This window comes from Zootoca vivipara, chromosome 7 (genome assembly GCF_965207765.1).
Source record: "Zootoca vivipara chromosome 7, rZooViv2.hap1.1, whole genome shotgun sequence".
Lineage (NCBI taxonomy): Eukaryota > Metazoa > Chordata > Lepidosauria > Squamata > Lacertidae > Zootoca > Zootoca vivipara.
Window position 1 is genome coordinate 46,414,782 of NC_142590.1, and position 18,705 is coordinate 46,433,486.

The 18,705-nt window shown below is 41.1% G+C and overlaps 1 protein-coding gene across 8 annotated transcripts in view; it reads right to left on the reverse strand.

Moving 5' to 3' along the window:
- Positions 1-18,705, reverse strand: part of PTPRF (protein tyrosine phosphatase receptor type F) — a 480,822-nt gene that overhangs the window by 98,537 nt on the left and 363,580 nt on the right. For all 8 annotated transcript variants that reach the window (XM_035122098.3, XM_035122099.3, XM_035122095.3 and 5 more), the window contains one exon: positions 8,348-8,536. In XM_035122098.3, coding sequence (XP_034977989.1) covers positions 8,348-8,536 — 189 coding nt within the window. The remainder of the gene's footprint in view (positions 1-8,347; positions 8,537-18,705) is intronic.

The window sequence follows — 18,705 nt, forward strand, 5'->3', positions numbered from 1 at the left end:
ATCTCTTTCCCTCCCACTCTCCTAGTGCCTGTTCCTTCAGGCAGTAGCCCTAGCTTTTAATCAGAGGAAGCAGTTCCAGCTGCTTCGTTTAGCATTTTCCACAGCCGAGATGACATTACTCCATTTTCGCTTTATGGCTGGTTTATACTTGCTGATGCTTTTGTCCACAGATGAGTGAAGCATCAGGAAGGCTAATGCCGTTTGCTGAAGTTGTGGGTAATCTCTACCATAATAAATCTGCTGCCTATTTATCTGCTTTTCTAACTACCATTCCATCCCCCTTGACAGAACCATTCTCATCACAGAAGCTTGCATGGCTCACAAGCTGTAGTGACGGAAAGAAGAGGGTTATTGGTTCATGCCCCAAAGAAATATTTGCTGAGTGTTTGCTTGCCCCTGCACCATCTCCAAATTATCACTGTAATTAAAGAGTCTCCATCCCCTTCCCCCACTCTAAGAGACAAGAAGCATCTCTTACAACAGAGTCTAGAAATGATTCCTGGCTAACTGAAGCAGCATCTGTTTTATGTTGCTGCCAAACAGATCTGGAGCTGTTCTGTATCCACATAACCACTGAAAATTCTGTATGGATGCAAAGCTAAGGAATTCCAACACACACTCAAAATGGATTCTCTAAAGTTTAGCTGGCATGTTATTAAAACTCAGTGTCCAGATCTCAGTGTAAGATAGCCCTTGCCAGAACTATATAGTGACTCTGAAGCAATGAAACAAGATCTCTTGGGAGGTTTAGTATGCACTAATATATGTTAGAGAATATGGCAATAAAAGACATAAAATAAAAATTATTCAAAACTCCCATGATAGTGGTCAGGATGACCAAATGAAGATGTACTGTAAGTCATATGCTACAAAAAAAATTGGACAACATCCTAAGTTTTAATTCTAATGGAGTACGTTTTCAGCATGAACAAGAATGCAGAAGCTGCCAGTTTATCCAATTCCTGGCATCTCCAGGTAGGGCTGAGAAAGACTCCTGCTTGAAACCTGGAGACCAACTGCTAGTCATTATAGACTGTATTCAGCTAGATGGACCAATGGACTGACTTTGCAAGCAGCTTCCAGTGTTCTTATATAAGACATCCACCCAAGCTAAATAATTAATGACACTTATTATTGTGCTGCCTAAGGGTGCTTCCAGGAAGGGGGCTTATATTGCAAACATAATGCTTAGATCAGATATTTCACTGTGCACATTTGGCATGTTAGCTTCCATGTATTTCTATTCCCCATCCCTCTCCCAGTCATGGATATCATTGCTATTCTGCCAGTTGCTGGCTACATTAGAGGACCTCAACAGAGTGTATATGAAGATGGTTTTGTTGTCCCTCCTGTCCAACACTCCACCACCACCCTCCATTGCCTTCTGCTCTGTGCATGTCTGCAGGTATTTCTGTACCTGTGTACAGACTGTTGCATTAGGGACCACCCACTGAAATGTCACCACATGTGACAAACTGCCACCATCACCACACAAAAAAGTGCTAATGCACTAACTAGCTTCCACACCTGCAGTGACTTTAGGCTTATAACAAGTTATTTTTACTTATCTATTTTTTGCAGTAAGGGGTATGAAAATTAAATGTAAAATAATAATAATTGCTTGGCATTTTGGTGACAACAACTTCATGCGGACACTGCAAGAAAAAATTGCATGGTTCAGCAGCAGCAATTCCACAATAAACCTCTGTCTGGAAGCACTCTTAGTAAGCAGAGACAAGAGCAGGAATTTGGCTGTGCATACAGTCCTTTCATTTCTCACTTCAAGCAAGACAAACCAGGATGCCTTCCATTAACTAGAGTTTCCCATTTCATCTGAACTAGGAAGCCATGGTTACCAGTTAATTAAACTTTGAATAACTGTTTAATATCTTGGTTTGTTCTGAAGGTGTTAACCAAAATTTCCTGGTTTGGATGAAAATAGAAAAGTATAGTTAAGGAATGACATCCTCATTTGCTTACTTTCTAGCACAAAGGAGTTTTGAATGTGGCCAAAAGGTTTGTCCATATCATTTATCATCTACATTAGAAACATTCAGGACTGATTGACCATTTAAACAGAATCCAAACCAATTTGAGGTATATGGCACTTTGCACAGCCTTGAATGCAAAACTACAGATATAGCAGACCTGAGGATCTGACTTTCCCAATGAGGTAACTAGGCCAATAATATTTGAAAAGAATGTTGGTATGCGAGTGCTACTCTGAATAGAAGCTCAATCCTAACGATGTCTACTCAAAAGTAAGTCTGGCTAGAGTCAATGGGGCTTTCTTCCAGGAAAGTTAGTTAGGACTGCAGCCCAAGCCACCCTAATCCTTTCCACACTTCTGCTATTCCTTATACTGGATGCTCTGGGTGTAAGTAATGCAGATCCCACCAATGTGTATAAAATGCCTTCCATCCTACAATGCCTCCTAGTAACATTCCCAGGGTTGGCTTTACTGAGAGAATTCTGTTGTTCAAAATTTTGTAGTATTTGGTTGCTTTAGTATTTCAAAATTATAAACCATTTTGGGTGCCTTGGCAGAATGGCAGTCACATAAATACATTTAATGAATGAATGACTATGCCCACACTACATCCATTTCATTACTACTTTTAATTTATGACCAGCCACATTTTCTATTAATGCCTGGCCCAAGCAGAAAGAGCACCTTTGTTGGCAACTTTCTTGATCTGGTACTGTAGGAGTATCTTTTAATCATAACCTTGCCAATGATACAATCTCGCCTCCCATTTCAGCTTTGGCTTGTGTTCTTCCCCTCATTTTTACACAATTTTTTCAGCAAAGTGCAAATGCCTTCTCCTTAGTCTACATCTTCACTGCCACACCTCCCTCCAATCTACATAAGTCAATGTTTAATATGCCCTTACTTTATTTTACAACATTATTTTACTGTATTTAATAGTACCTTGAGCAGCAAGTGCAGGAGGGGTGTGGTAGAAAGAAAAACAATTAACAGCAAATCTTTACATCACTCATCAGCCAGGAGCATTAGAGGAACTGTGTTGCCAAACCTCTATGTTGCAGATCTGTCTTTCTTTGCTTGGGGAGCACGTGATGAAGAGGGAAACCAGGCCTCTAACATAATCATTCTATGGCTGTTACATTTTGAAAGCAATACCCTAAACACTTGAGGTAAAAACCTAACACATTTTGACTGCTTTTTAATCTTGTTCATCTTTAAACAAACTCAGATTGAATGTGCACAACCTGAATCTTACACAGGCAAGTCAACTGCCTCTCTAAGATTGTCTCATGTAAAGGCACAGTTTAGTTTTTATGATCAAACATTTATTACTATTTACTTCATTTTGGGATACAACTTTTAATTGCACGTGGAGGAAAAGCCCACAAATTGTCCTGTCCAGCCTTGGTACAATCAATAGCGAGGAGGAGCTGCAAGCCACTGTCCAGACTTGGCATTAGTTTTCTTCCACAGTAAATGTAGGAAATATGACTATAACCTTTAAATACTTGTTTCCTTTTTTTAATAAGTAAGAAAGTTAATCAGAATATGAGGGTGGGGCACCTGAGAGATTATCTGCTGCAGGTTCTAAAAAAATATGCTTGCCATTTATTGCACATGGCACTGGTTATATTATTTGTTAATACAGGATTGTACTGCAAAGCTTTCTCATATCTGGCTTTGGCTTACCTATTTAATATAAATAATATCAACCGATAAGATTTAATGACGTATATTGTCTATTTTATATAAACATTATAAAATTTGTTTTATTGAAATGAATTGTTTATTCAAATTTTGTTATATTTTTGTAATGAATTGGTTTTGGACTATTTAGCGTAGTGATGTATTCATATGTTTTTGCTGTTTTGTTGTGAGTGGCTTTAAAGCATGCTCATAGGGGAAAGTGGCATACATTAGAAGAACCCTACTGGCTCAGAACGTGGGTGGTGCTGTGGGTTATACCACAGAGCCTAGGGCTTGCCGATCAGAAGGTTGGCGGTTCGAATCCCCGGTGACTGGGTGAGCTCCTGTTGCTCAGTCCCAGCTCCTGCCAACCTAGCAGTTCGAAAGCACATAAAAATGCAAGTAGATAAATAGGGGGTAAACAGTGTTTCCATGTGCTGCTCTAGTTCGCCAGAAGCAGATTTGTCATGCTGGCCACATGACCTGGAAGCTGTATACCGGCTCCCTCGGCCAATAACGCAAGATGAGCGCCGCAACCCCAGAGTTGGTCACGACTGGACCTAATGGTCAGTGGTCCCTTTACTTTTACTGGCTCAGAAACTGTCTACAGTGGCCAACCAGATGCCTATGGGAAGTTCAGAAGCAAGACCTGAGAGCAACAGCACCCTTTCCACTGGTGATTCCCAGTAACCTCCATACTGCCTCTGTCAGCAGAGATAGTACATAGACATCAAGGCACTAGTAGCCACTGATAAATTTATTCCTAATCCTCTTTTTAAAGCCACCCACATTGATAACTACAACTACATTTTGGTGGTGTAGATTCCATAGTTAACTATTCCCCCCCCCCCAGCTGATTATTTACCTGTGCGAAGAAGTACTTTCTTTTATATGTCTGTTCTGAATCCTCCAACATTTAGCTTCATTGGATGGGCCCAAATTATTATGAAAGTGAGAGAATAATGTCTCCCTATCCAATTTCGCTACACTATCTTACACACCTCTACCATGTCCCTGTCACTCAACTTGTACAGTAGAACCTCGGTTTACAACTACCTCCATTTACGAAAACCTCCGTTTACGAACGCTGCGGACCCAGAAGTGTTTACATCCTGGTTCCGTGACGTCGGATGCGCAGACACAATCTGCGCTGCTCTCACACGCGCAGAAGCGATCTGCACAGCGCGTGCGTGCGCAGAAGCGCTCTATCGACACTTCGTGCATGCGCAGAAGTGTGCCTTCGGTGAGCGAACCCCTCCGCAGAACGGATAGCGTTCGCAAACCAAGGTACCACTGTATTGTAAACTTCTCTCATGGGATAGTTGCTGAAACCTCTGATCATTTTGGCTTTCCTTTTCTGAACCTTTTTTGAACTCCACAATATCCTTTTTGAGGTGAGGCAACCACAAGTGTACACAGTATTCCAAATGCAGTTGCACTATAGATTTGTATATCAGCATTATGATATCAGCAGTTTTATTTTCAATTCCTTTCCTAACGATCCCTAGCATGGAATCTGCACTTATCACAGATGCTGCTCACTGGGTCAACATCTTCATCAAGTTATCCGCTGTGACCCCAAAATCTCATTTCTAGTCATTTACCACCAATTCAGGATTTTTTTTGCCTCAGTGTGCATCACTTAACACTTCCTTACATTGAATTCTATTTGCCATTTTATGCACATTCACCCAATTTGGAGAGATCCTTTTGGACCACCTTACAATCCCGTTTTTGTTTTAAACACACTGAACGATTTGGTACCATCAACAAACTTTGCCACCTCACAACTCACCCTTAACTCTGTGCAAGTGAAAAGGAGAAGGCCCCAACATCAATCCTTGAGAAATTTTACTTCTAACATTCCTCCATTGGAAGAGATCTCCATTCTAACTTTCTGTTCCCGGTTTCTGAAACAGTTCCTGATCCATAAGAGACCTCTGCTCTTATTCCATGATTGCTGAGCTTAGGGAGTCTTTGGTGTGGTACTCTGTCAAATGCTTTTTGAAAGCTGGAATACACAATGTCTACTGGATCACCTCTATTTACGTGCTAAAATGTTATTGAGACACCGAGACAGGATTTACTCTTGGAAAAGTTATGGTGGTTCTTCTTCAGCAGTACTTGCTCTTCAATATGCTTGCTAATTCTATTTTTAAGTATGCTTTCCCAGAACAGACTAATGGGCCTGTAACTTCCTGGATTCCTCCTCCCGCCCCAAGCGCTGTTTAAAAATTGGTATTACATTGGCAGCTTTCAATTTATCAGATATGCAGTCTAATCTTAGGGAGAAGTTAGATATTTTGAATTATTTAAGAACTCTCAGGTGGATGCCACCCGGACCCAGGGCCTTGTCAGTTTTTAATTCGTCAATAGTGCCTAGAAATCCATCTATTTTCAACACTATTTGTCTCAGCTTCTCAGACCAGTGGTGTCACAGGGTCTATCCAACAGGTGGTCATGACACTCACACAATCTCATTCGACATGGCACAGTACATCTTATAGATTCTGGTAGGAAAACAACTGCATTTGTTCATAGATATACTGTAGTCTGAATACTGAGAAAATACTACATAGAAATAAACAGTGTTTGGAAGGGCCCAAGTCTTCAGCAGCTGACCAATAGAATTAATGGCCCAGTTCACATGCAGTGCAAAGCCAAACCATAACTTGACATGAGAAAGCAAACATTGCAGGTTCGCAGAATGAAGATTGCAATGCAGCATTCCTCCCCTGGTGCTGCTAAATGGCCCAGGCATTAGCCACGATTTAGCTTAGTGTTACATCTGCACATAACATTTGTGGTATGTCTCCTCCATGCTAAGCTTTTCTTTGGCTTAGTGCTACATGTGAATTGGGTCATTATCTGTTCTATGCAGTTTCAGAACCCTATGAACTGCAGACTTATAAAATTCCCTCTTTTGATTATGAAAATGAAATACTCTGTTACAATAGTCCTCTACACACTTGTTGGAAAGGAAGCTTCATTGAGTAGAGGCAATTTGGATCAGCAGCATATACTAATGTTGCTTTGTGAGCTCTTCCAATGTTCCTACCAATAAAGACCTTAAACCTCTTTTTCGAGCACACTATATGCAAGTCTATAAACCTCATTTACTTCCATACAGCTTAATCAATTTTCTCTCAATTTTCTCTCAGGCCTGCAGATATGCTACTCATTGATTTCTACCCTCCTCCCGGAAATTCAAGTGTCTTCTACAACTGGGGACTCCGAATCCCTGGTGAAATTCAGTTGAGACACTGCTTGCAATGAAGAAAAACAAAACAAACTTTGGACGTGACGGTAGTGCTGAACACCTTTTGTTTTTAAACTCAGGTTTTTCCTCCCTGAAGCTTGCTCAGCAGCAGGCGAGTGCACATGATGTGAATGTTGTTGAGAGCCCAGCATGTGCCTAAGGGTTGCCCAGCTCATCTGCAATCCTCCTAGATGAGGATGCTGATTTAGTAAGTTTGAAGAGCAAGTATCCATGGATGCACTTCCCTAATGCTGCCTGCTTAGTGCCTTTCAAGTTAAATTAACGAGGGTGATATTTTCTTTCAGCACAAACATATTGAGATTACGCTAAAGGTCACTGTGAAATTATATAAACTGTAAATTTATCAGTGTAATTAGTCCTCACTGCTCTATATGTGGGGGAGCCTACTGCAAGACTGAGGTCTCACAGGTGTCAGCAAGGAGCTAATTATAAACTCATTTCTGCAGAATCTGATATATATCAATTTAAGAGCCATGACCACTACCACACATGAGGTACATTGCTTGCAGGGGGTAGTAGTTTTGCATGCAAGTAGTTATCAGAGGCCAGCTAATGGGCATGTATGCGCATTAGAATGGGGCAGATATCCCAATCACAATCTTTCTCACTCCCTCAAAAGGACTATCCTCACTTCCTATCTACACTGTGCTCTGATACCATGGCTATATGGTTACAGCCCTGTTACCAAAGGAGGGAGAATTGTAGAACCTATGAAGCCACTGAAATGTTTTAAGTAGCCCTCTTCAGAGTTGCCATTAGGTTAACATAAATCCATGAGGGAGGCAGCAGGGTGAGTACGCTACCTCCCATCATTCCCCAGCCTTCATTCTTATATTTTTCTAATTTAATGGGGAAAATTTCTGCAGCAGGGAAGATTTCTGTTCAAGAATGTCCTGTGCATTTTAGAAATCCGGATTTTCCACATTTTGGAAACTGGCTAAGAGCTTGAGTCTTTGGCCCAACTGAGTAACTATTCATGAATCAAAATGTTTTTTTGCCAGACTGTTGTTCTAAGTGCACAACTAGTGATGTGTTTTACTATCCTGAAAGCAGAAACCCATATTGGAATTGGAGTGATATATTACATGGCTCTGATCCAATATGCTACCGGGTCATGGATAAGAAATCTCCTTTGCTCATGGGACACAAGAAAGCATGTTCAAAAGGCTCTGCTTCTTCCATTAACAAGGACAAATATCCCAACTATTGAAATCTACTCTCCCACCCAAATCCCAAACCTTTCTTCATATCATACAAGGTTTTAAATGTAGCAGAAGTTGGGTGAAAAAGTGAACCCCACAATCTAGGTACAAAATACCACAGTTGCTTCCTGTAGAGAAAGATTTGGGGCGGAGTGGGGTCAGGAAAATGAGAAGACTTTATTGTTTTACCTGAACGGAGCTGTTTGATTCTGCCATTGCTAGTGGCTGTGTCCACAGGAAGAAAGTCTTTGAACCAGGATATTTCAGGGTCAGGGTTACCGCTGGCAGCACAGAGCATTGTAGCAGTGCGGGCCTTCTCTACTACCTTGAGCTGTGGACCCATGTCTATGGTTGGAAAGCCAGATGGGATCTGGTTCTCTGAAACACAATACAAAGAGAATCATGTTACCAGGTAGCAATGGGACAAAATTACAAAACAGGAAACTGATTTGCAATGTTGCAAGCACCAGCCAATCAGTGCTGTGCACAGGTGACTCCTATGGCAAACCTATTTTCCTAAGCTTGATCATGCAATTGTACATCCATGTAGATTGGGGTGAGGCCTTGATTCCACAGCAGCTCACCCACTCAAACAATATATGACTGTATATATGACTCTCAAGCAATACAAAGAGTAAAAATAGTGAAGAGGCAGCTCAAATCTCTGACAAGTATTTTTCATTTCAGTTTTCACTGTATTTCCTCCATGTTGTCCTGATCTTCCAAAGGCACATATGATTATTAAATGACTATGATGAACAAATGAATGTAAAATTAACAAGCCAAAGCAATTGCACCAATCCATGCCAGGGTGCACATTAAGAAGCTGCCAGAAACTCTCCCCGGCAATTGAAGATACCTGAGGCGTGCAGAAAATGAGCAATGTACACCCTGCCGTGGCTTACTGCTCTATTATAAGATGAAAGTATCACTATGATGAACAGTTTGAAAAAAGAAAATTCAGCAGTGAGAGAAAAAGGTAATTATATCTGCAGTAGCTGTACTACCCTTACAGGTAAGTGTAGCTTAGGCCATTGTGAGGCCTGTACAGAAAGCCCCTAAATGCTCCAGAACAGCAGTTCAGCAAATATCTCCTAAGCTCAGCACATTTCCTCACATCTTAGGCAATATGTACTGTTCTCTGCTAAACATGAGTTGCAAGCAAGACAGAGAAAAGTCAGAACACCATTTAAAAGCTTCTTAAAATACTAGAACCTCATTTATTCTCATGTCATCCTTTTGTTTGCAGATACTTAAGCAAAACTAGAGTGTTGGATCTCTTCTTACCAGCCAGTCCCGCATCAGCAGGCATTCTTATCTGGATATTTGAGCTACGGAAATCATTCCTTCCTACTGGATTAAGACAAACATGTGCTTTTATAGACTACACAGTCAAGCATTCTACTCTCCCTTCCCACATGGTGGGTAGAAGAAGAGCAAATGGTCTGTGATTTTAGTGGCAAGCACCAGCACATTTAAAGCAACACTTAGTTGAAGTACAGTTTAAAGTGTTGTATGAACGAAGTCTAAGTGTTTTATAGTCTGTCCTTCATGTTAACTTCCTATGTCCAATCTGCATATTCATAATTTACATAACATTTTAGTCCCTCCAGCCTTCTCCTCTATTCTTCAGGTCCAGTATACCTGAAGGAGTGTCTCTACCCCCATCATTTTGCCCGGACACTGGGGTCCAGTTCCGAGAGCCTTCTGGTGGTTCCCTCGCTGCAAGAAGCCAAGTTACAGGGAACCAGGCAGAGGGCCTTCTCGGTAATGGCACTTGCCCTGTGGAACGCCCTCCCACCAGCAACTATCAGATTTTTAGGAGACATCTGAAGGTAGCCCTGTTTAGGGAAGCTTTAAATGTTTAATAGATTTTTGTATTTTACTGTTTTGTTGGAAGCCGCCCAGAGTGGCTGGGGAAACCCAGCCAGATGGGTGGGGTACAAATAAATTTATTATTATTATTATTATTATTATTATTATTATTATTATTATTATTATTATTCTGCTTATCTCTAAATGGTCAACCTATTTATAGGGCAATGCTAGATTGTGCAAATAAAATATTCACATTTTATCAGGCATTCTTGTCTGGTATCTTGTGAAAAATCCACTTTGCAGACACTACTTTGTCCATATTAGGATTCTATAGCATGAGATATCGAAATGAATCTTGGTTTCTGGCTTTTCAGGGTTAAGGGGCTAATGTGGGCATCTATAATTTTCAAAAGGAAAAAAAAAGCAACTGAACCTTAATAAGAGCCCAAGCCATTTATTGTATGCCAAGTCTGGCATCCCGAGAATCCTCCTCTTCCCTAGCAAACATAAAAGGGTTTTTGTGCAAAAGGTACCACTGAAAACTAGTTCTTTTTTATTTGCTCTCCATTGATTTTCAAAGACAAAAGGTACACAGAGCTTAACTGGAAAGACACCAGAGCTAGCATTCAAAAACAAGAAACAGCAGCACCAATACAACCACAACACACACTCCTCTACAGTACAAAATTAAACAAAAGCAGGGATATACAAGAGTATCACGAGACACAGCTTAGCTTGCAAAGGCATACACAAAGAGTAGCAAACAAAAACAGTCTTGGAACTAGCCAAGTGTGCCTGAATTACAGCTGCACCTTTGCTGCCTGCAATATAAAATAGGTGGTTAATCCAGGGAGGCCAAACCCTCCAAGTGATCAAATTTAATCTCTAAGCCTTTTGCAGTCTTTTCCAGTTTGTGTGTGAGAATATGCAAAGCAAAGACCCAGTGAATTAACGTGGTCCAATGTAGCCACTGTCAAGCTGCAGTAGAGAAAATACATGTTATCAGGACTTACTCAGGGCAGCGACAGCTAAGCAGGACAAAGTGATGCAAAATAAGCATTACTTAATGGGCCTCCCCCCCCCGCCCCCGCCCCAAATTAAGCTCTTCCTACAATACTGCTGTTCATGACTAAGGGATGTTTCATGAGAACATTTTAAACAAGATGTTGGAGATGAAGTGAAACTGCCTCAAGTAGTCTTTCCTAATTTTTGGCAGTGATTAGCTTTGTGAGTTCACTGACATCTCTCATACCACCTGTTGGAAAGCTTAAAAAGAAAAAGAGTTGAGCTGGAACATAAGGAACTCAACATGTAATGAGGACATACTAAGCAGGAATGGAAGGGGAGGTAAAGGTCTGGCCCACCAACTGGATTCAGTTCTCCATCCATGTGCCAAAGCACTGGGTGCCACCGAGTAAAGAGAGAGAGACAGGCAGCTCTCTACTCAAACACCTATCTAAACTCAAACTTTTTCATATTAATCCAAAAATTCTTTCCTCAGCCCATCTTCAAACTCCCTCCAGAAAGGTCAATTTTTACAACACTCTCCTTCCCCCCTCCCGATATCTTTTCCCCCAATTGGATCAGCATTCCTTAAGCAAGCCAAGATGTCAGAAACCGTCATTCAAAAACCAAAAAGCCTTTAAGCTAGAATTCTCACCCCACACCAGTTCTTTCCCCCTTGCAACTCCAGACCCCTATTCCCCCCTCCCCGTGCCTTTCCTCTCCCACAATGACATAACTCCCCACTTCAGTCCCTCCAGGTTCCTTCTATCCATTAATCTTCATTTCAGTTTGCTTCTCCTTGTCACTCTGTTCTTCTTTTTCAAATCCTTGTTTTACCTCATCCGCAAAGTATTTTTTATGGTCCAGATCACCTTCTTCTTTGTCATCAAATTCTTGCTCCTCATACTCTGTCTCAGAGTCAAAATTATCAGAGTCAAAATTGTCCAAATCCTGATCTTGAACCTCATTTTCTAATAATGATCCATTAGGATGTTGTCGTTCCTTGTAAATGTCCTCCCATATTTGTAGATAATTCAGCACAGCCACCTGGAAGGCTTGAGAATACTTTGTTTTCATAGTTCTCTTAACCGCAGACAGGCAGAAGATAGAGGGCAAAGGGTGCTGGAAAATTCCTTGCTTTTACACGGTCGGCTCCATCTTGGCTGATCTTCTCTTTTGTCTTTAACTCCATCAAAAGTCCAGTCCCAATTCCAAATTTTTTACTTCCACAGCAACGCAATAAATTTCCTTAGTCTTTTAGCAACTTGACAGCTTTTGACAGCTTTTGACAGCTGTCAAAATACTTTCCCCTTATTAATGCTGAACCTCAAGGGGTGCCGGACTCGGGAGCTGAGAAGGGTTGAAAAAGTCTTTCTTTCTCTCGGGTTCACAATCCAAAAACTTTTTTCCTTTTTCGGCTTGAGGATATTTAATGCGCCTCCCAATTAGCCAATAGGAAGAGATTGACTTCCGTTTTTTAAAAAAATCTCTCCTATTTTCGAGATTAATTTTTTAAAAGTCCAAATGTAAATTTCACTTACTTTGTATAAGTCTCTTATTTTTTTTTTTTTGAAGAATCCGCCGCTTGCCGGGTGAAGACTCGGAGCTTCGCCTCTTGGAGGTAAAATGGATCCCAAAATGGCTCCCGCGACTCCACTCCACTGGCTCTCGATCGCTCTACTGAGCTCTCGGGCAGCGGAGGATTCGCGGAACGGAGCAGCTGCTGGGTCGTGAGTCACCGGGACGCTCTTCCCGGTGCTTTTGTGGGGAGTCCGCTCGCCCTGCGGGCTTCCCCCCCCCCCGAGAAGCCAGGGACTTCGGAGCGCGAAGTCCCTGCGTCCTCCTTCCTCGGCGCGACGGACCGGAAGCCGGGTTTACCATATTTCTGCCACATAAACAGTTGTACGGTTCAATTGGAAATAAAGAGATTGGGATGGAATCATATTCTCTTTAAATTAATTTGCTATTGCACCCGTATATCTGAGTCTGGATTCTGAAAGCCAGAGAACTCTTGCTCTTGGTGGTGGTGTTCTTTGGCAGTAAGGAGAGAAACACATTTCTGTTTTTAAACAAAGACTTCTGGAAACGATTATCACAATCTCTACTGTGGATGCAATTATTTTCAATCTGAGTGACAGTTCTTACCCATACCTGAATGATCTGCCAATTGTGTTTCATTTTCATTAATAGAGAACATTAGTCAAGAGCATGCACCATGATGTGACAGATGCCTGTTAGACTGTTTTGACCCAGGTACAAAAGCCTTGCAGGTCATTACAAATGGGTACCTGTGAACAAAAAATTCCCTCCTCCACAAAAATCCCATTTATGTAAGCACATTTATCATAATCCTCTTTCAAAAATGTTAAAGAAAACTGCGAACATATTTATGGACATTTTTCATACTTTCTCAGTTTCTTTTTGTGCTAAGAGGAAAAGAGTTCTCTGCTTAACCCAAAAAGACAGAGAGGAGAAATATTACTCCACATCTCTAAGAAAACGTGGAAAGACAGCCCATAACCCTTCCTTACACTTTGGATACATCTTCAGGGGTTTAAAAATTTATCAACATGCACTGCAGAAACGCTGCCAATTGCCCATGGAGTGTGATCTTTCACAGGCCTGAGGAAAGGCCAGTGGACTTGTTCTGCAGGCACACCCAATATGTTCCACAATGCTGCTTTAAATTGTTAGGTTTCATAGCCCCTTTTGTAGCACAAACTGGTGTGTGAATGCATTGGAGGATTACCGATAATTAGAATTGGGGGAACTGGATGGGGAAAGAAATAGGGTGAGGTACACATCTACAGACTTCATTTTAAACAAGAAGTTCAAAAAGAAGGGGAGGTTTGTGGCTAACTCAAGGGTTTCTGAACATGAAAAATTAAGCATTATGAAGTGGGAGGGGAATTTTTCACTCCCCGCCCCCAAGCTCCTCATTATTCCTCATGGGTGTTAGTATCTAGTAATAGTAATTTTAGTAGTATGCAAAAATTTATTCGGATTTCAAAAATCAGTTTCAGATTCTCCAAAATAAATAATGCAATCCGAAATGAGCTCTTTGGACATTTATCTGATTAGGAATAAAAGCAAATTTCTGAATATTCACAGCTGGTAATATTATACAAGGTCCAGGTTCATTCCAGACTTTGAAGGTTAGTTATATATTCTGTCCTATAGGATGCTTGATTAATAAACAATCCCACCTTTTTGCAGTTCCCAAATCCCTATCATACTATAGTATAGAAACTGTGTATGGACATATGGTATGAAAAACTGCAATATGCATGACAATTTGGAGACTCTTTAATACTGCTACTCAGATATTATGCATCAACATCAGAAAATCTGGGTTAATCCTTTGAATGCATTTAGATGAAAGACAAAAAGTTGTAGTCAAAACTAGTCCTACTTGAGAGCTGACTCACTGAAATTAATGAACCTATGGTAGTCATATTCATTAGTTTTAATGAGTATACTCTGAGTAGGGCTAGCACTAGACACAACCCAAAATAATTACGTGAAAAAACAATGACAGACCAATAGGCACACTGCGAGTATACTTCAGGCTCTCACAAATAAAGGGTGAATCATACCATAGCAATCAGCTCATCTTTATACTGGCAGGAATGATGCAGATCAGAATAAGGTAAATAGTCAGTATTTTGAGTATTTAAGCTATCAAGATGCAAGAGAAATAAATTAAGACCTAAAAACCAAAGGAGGAAGGTAGAAAGTAGACTCAAGAAAATGCCTGACTATCTCAAAAATTAAAACAAATAACTTTCATGTCTGAAATTTTTGAGCAAAGTATTTTTCCCCCTGTGGTTTTCTTCATTAGTCAGGAAAAAACTACATTCATCAATTTGTATGAAGATCACTTACCTTTCTAGAAGGATCTGTGCTGTAGTCCTCACATGCTTAGTAGGACTTCAAGGCCCCAAAATGACTTTTCTTTTTTAAAAGTTCCACTTGCATTCATTTTTAATTACTCCAAAAGGATAAGTGAGGATACTACAGACCTGAGAAGGCCTAATGTGGAAAGGGTTGATAAATAACAATGGATAGTGCCACTCTGCCGTGACAGAGGACAGTAGGAAAAGAACACAGGGTGTGGATAACAGACTGAGAGTAAGGGGAAATACAGGAGTGCGATATAACTAGGCATTTAAAAGCAGCATAAGAGGCATTTGCCAGGTGCCGTTTCCCTATCTCTTCACACCATGTCAGGAAAAGCTGTACTGTTTCCTTTCTGCTTGTCACACAGCTGTCAAAATGCTCCCCTCAAACACTGCCTACACATTTGCAGGCTTCCAAGTTTTGTGCTATATACCATATTGATTGCACACTTGTGCAGAATATTTTTAAAGAAATTGCATGGAATAGTTATTATTATCAACATACGTATTCACTCAAAATATATTGTTGTTATTGGTATCCCATGGAGTGCTCCTCTGGGGGTGCTCCTCTGGGGGTGATGACAAACGGCTGCATTAGCAGCACAAAAGTGACCTTCTCAGGGCGCAAGTCTGAGCAGTGTTTATAGAGGCTGCTGCCCAGACAACACAATTCTCCTTTTGGCCTCACTGATGTGGTCCAAAGGAAAGCAGAGCAACACATTTGACACCAGCTTGGCTACATGAGTTGCCAGAAGGAGGCATACAAGACACCATCCAACCGTCTTAGATTTGTGAAGGGTTTACTCCAGGGGTCCCCAAAATTACGTCAACGAGGGCTGGTCCCAACAGCGCCAATAGCGCTGCAGGCCGGAGTGCGCAGGAGCATGCGCCCATACAGGTGTGCATACGCGATTTCTGGTGCACTTCCGGGTTGCTGGAACACCAGAAATAGCTCGTGTGCATGTGCATGGGCCTCTTCCGGCCCGGAAGTGTTCCGGAAATGACGCTTGCGCATGCACACGAGCTATTTCCGATGCTCTGGTGACCCGGAAGTGGGCAGCTGCGCTGTTAAGAGCAGGGGGTGGGGTCGCTGCCTGCCGGGGGCCGTATAAAAGAGCCTCGAGGGCCGCATCCAGCCCCCAGGTCTTAGTTTGGGGAAGCCTGGTTTACTCTTTAGTCTTTTCTTCTCCCAAAGATATCCCGCAAGGCAGCAGAGGTTTAGGATCAGAGATTTCCTTCTCCTAGATGGGCCAACTTTCCAGATGAACAAACAAACAAACAAACACCTTATGACATGCTTTCCCTCCATATTCAGCTTTATATTCCTTTATATCAAGTTAGGGAAGTTATTCTCTAGATACAATCTATTTAGCGAAGATCTACAGGTGCTCACACTAAGATTTAGAACAACCTTCTGAGGATTGCAGCCAAGATTAAGTGCCTTTCTGTTTTCCCACAAGCTTTTGAATATTTTGTTACGGAGCATTTTTAGTTTAATTAGAATGGTATGCTACCGTATTACTGTTGCTTTTTACATTTGTTTAGTTTTGTTTTGATCGTTTGTATACCACTCTGAATGTTTTAACAGAAAATAAGTTATTATGCTCCAGATAAATGAGATAATTTATAACATTTTGAGTAACAAAAACATTTGTTAATGGGAGGTTCAAGCTTCTAAGATGCCAACACACATTACACTCCATTCCTTCTATTTGCTGAATATATAGCCTTAAGCTGGTGACATGATGCTGTTGCTCAATTAAGGCCAGGCAATCAAGAGCAGTAGAGCAGATCAAGGGCCAGAGGAATGACTACAGTTTACATGGCAAGAGGTCCAGTGCTGGTCAGGCATGACTACAACTGAACTAAGAGATTTCTATGAACAATTTGCAGAGCTGAGAACAGTGACTCTTAAAATAAAATAAAATCTTAGCACATGTTGGCAGGGAAGTGTAGTAAAGCAAGAAATGCATGTGCAGGTGATACACTGTGGACTTGCGGGGAACAAGTGAGGGCCTGTTCCTGCCAAAGCCAGGCACACCTCGTGTAGCCAAGAACCAAAAGGAGAGGTCCATAAAACATAGCTGCCAAGTTATCCCTTTTTTAAAGGGATTTTCCCTTATGCTGAATAGGCTTCCTCGCGAGAAAAGGGAAAACTTGGCAGCTATGCCATAAAACAAGGACTTCAAAAACAACTTAGCATCAACCATGAGGAAGGCAAATAATTCAGGTTACTCCTAGCAACAGAAATACATAGCAGCTTCTAATGACAGCCCCGCCAACAGACTGTGATGTGGCACTCCGAAGGGACACACTGAAGGTACATTTTCAAAATGCTCCATTCTCAGGGAAATAAGAAGCTTTTAAGAGGATCCTCTCTAGGGAATTTAAACACATGAAACAGACAAGAGCAGAACATAAACAAATATTTGGTACCTGAAAAATACCTAAAGCAGAACTGTTCACACACACAAAAATCATCTGAGTCAGCCCAAACTTCTAAAGGCTTATTGCATTAAAAATAAAATAAAAAAATCCAACACCAATAAAGAACAAATTGGCAAATCAAAAGAAGACATGGTTGTTAATAGGAAATACACCCGTAGTCTTTTAAGTGCCCCTAAACTAACTCACTAGATGTTAGGAAATGGCTCACACTATAATTGTCTCGTGCTTTTCTACTGCAGCATTCAATTCTGGTCATATTCTGGACAAAAATATAATGGACGGGTTGACTCAGCAAGGAGGCAATTTTAATGTTCCTAAATGAAAAATGGGAAGCCATAAGACAGGAGTGGGAAATAATTTTCTGCCCAATGGTTACATTCCCTCATGGACAACTTTTGGGCCTTGCCTGTGGTAAATGGGACCAGAGGGTAGTAACATCACCACTGCTCAGTTCAATGGCATGCTAAATTAGTCTTATTCTCCAGAATCTGCACTGTGTGCCTGAGCTGACTTCAAAGTATTGATGCTGACAATAATGGCTTGGGGCTCAAGTACCTGACCGACTACGTCTCTTGGTATGTGCCAGCTTGACAATTCAGATCATTGGCCAAGGGCTTCTTGTGTTGCTGCCTATAGGCTAAGTCTGAGGAGCAGCATCCCAAGCTAGCGCCTTCTCTGCTGTGGCATCCTCTTTATGGAACTCTCTACCTCTGTAGGTGTGTCAGTTATCATTTTTATTTCAGTTTCACTTGTTACTTAAGATGCACCTATTCACATGGGACTTTTAAAGTTGTTTCACACTGGTCCTTGGGACCTTTGATTTACTGAATGGTTGATTAGTCATATTAAGAGAGCCGGTGTGGCATAAGGGTTAGAATGTTGGACTAGGACCTGGGAGAAAGAGAGCAAGGTTTGAATCCCCAGTCAGCCATGAAGCTCGCTAGGTGACCTTGGGTCAGCCACCATCTCTTAGCCTAGCCTACCTCACAGGGTTATTGTGAAGATGAAATGAGGAGGAGGAGACCATTATACCATGTACACCACCAGGTGGTAATATATAAATGTAATGAATCAAAATATTATCCCACTGTTGTTTGGAGCACATTTTAAGATTGTTCTTATTGACTGATGTGGTTCTGTATTTGGTTATGCTGTATTTGTAAACCATGCTGTGATATTGTTATGAAGAGTGGTAGATAAATGAAATACAGTAATAGATATATATCACATTATTTAACTGGATAATATAGCCCTCCATTATAGCATATCAAGTTCAAAACTTGTGCTATTGCACTATGAGGCTGCATCTTCATTCCTGCTTTCTCATACAGACTTTCTGCAGTTTGAATTTCATTTTCATTCAAGCTAATCCACCTT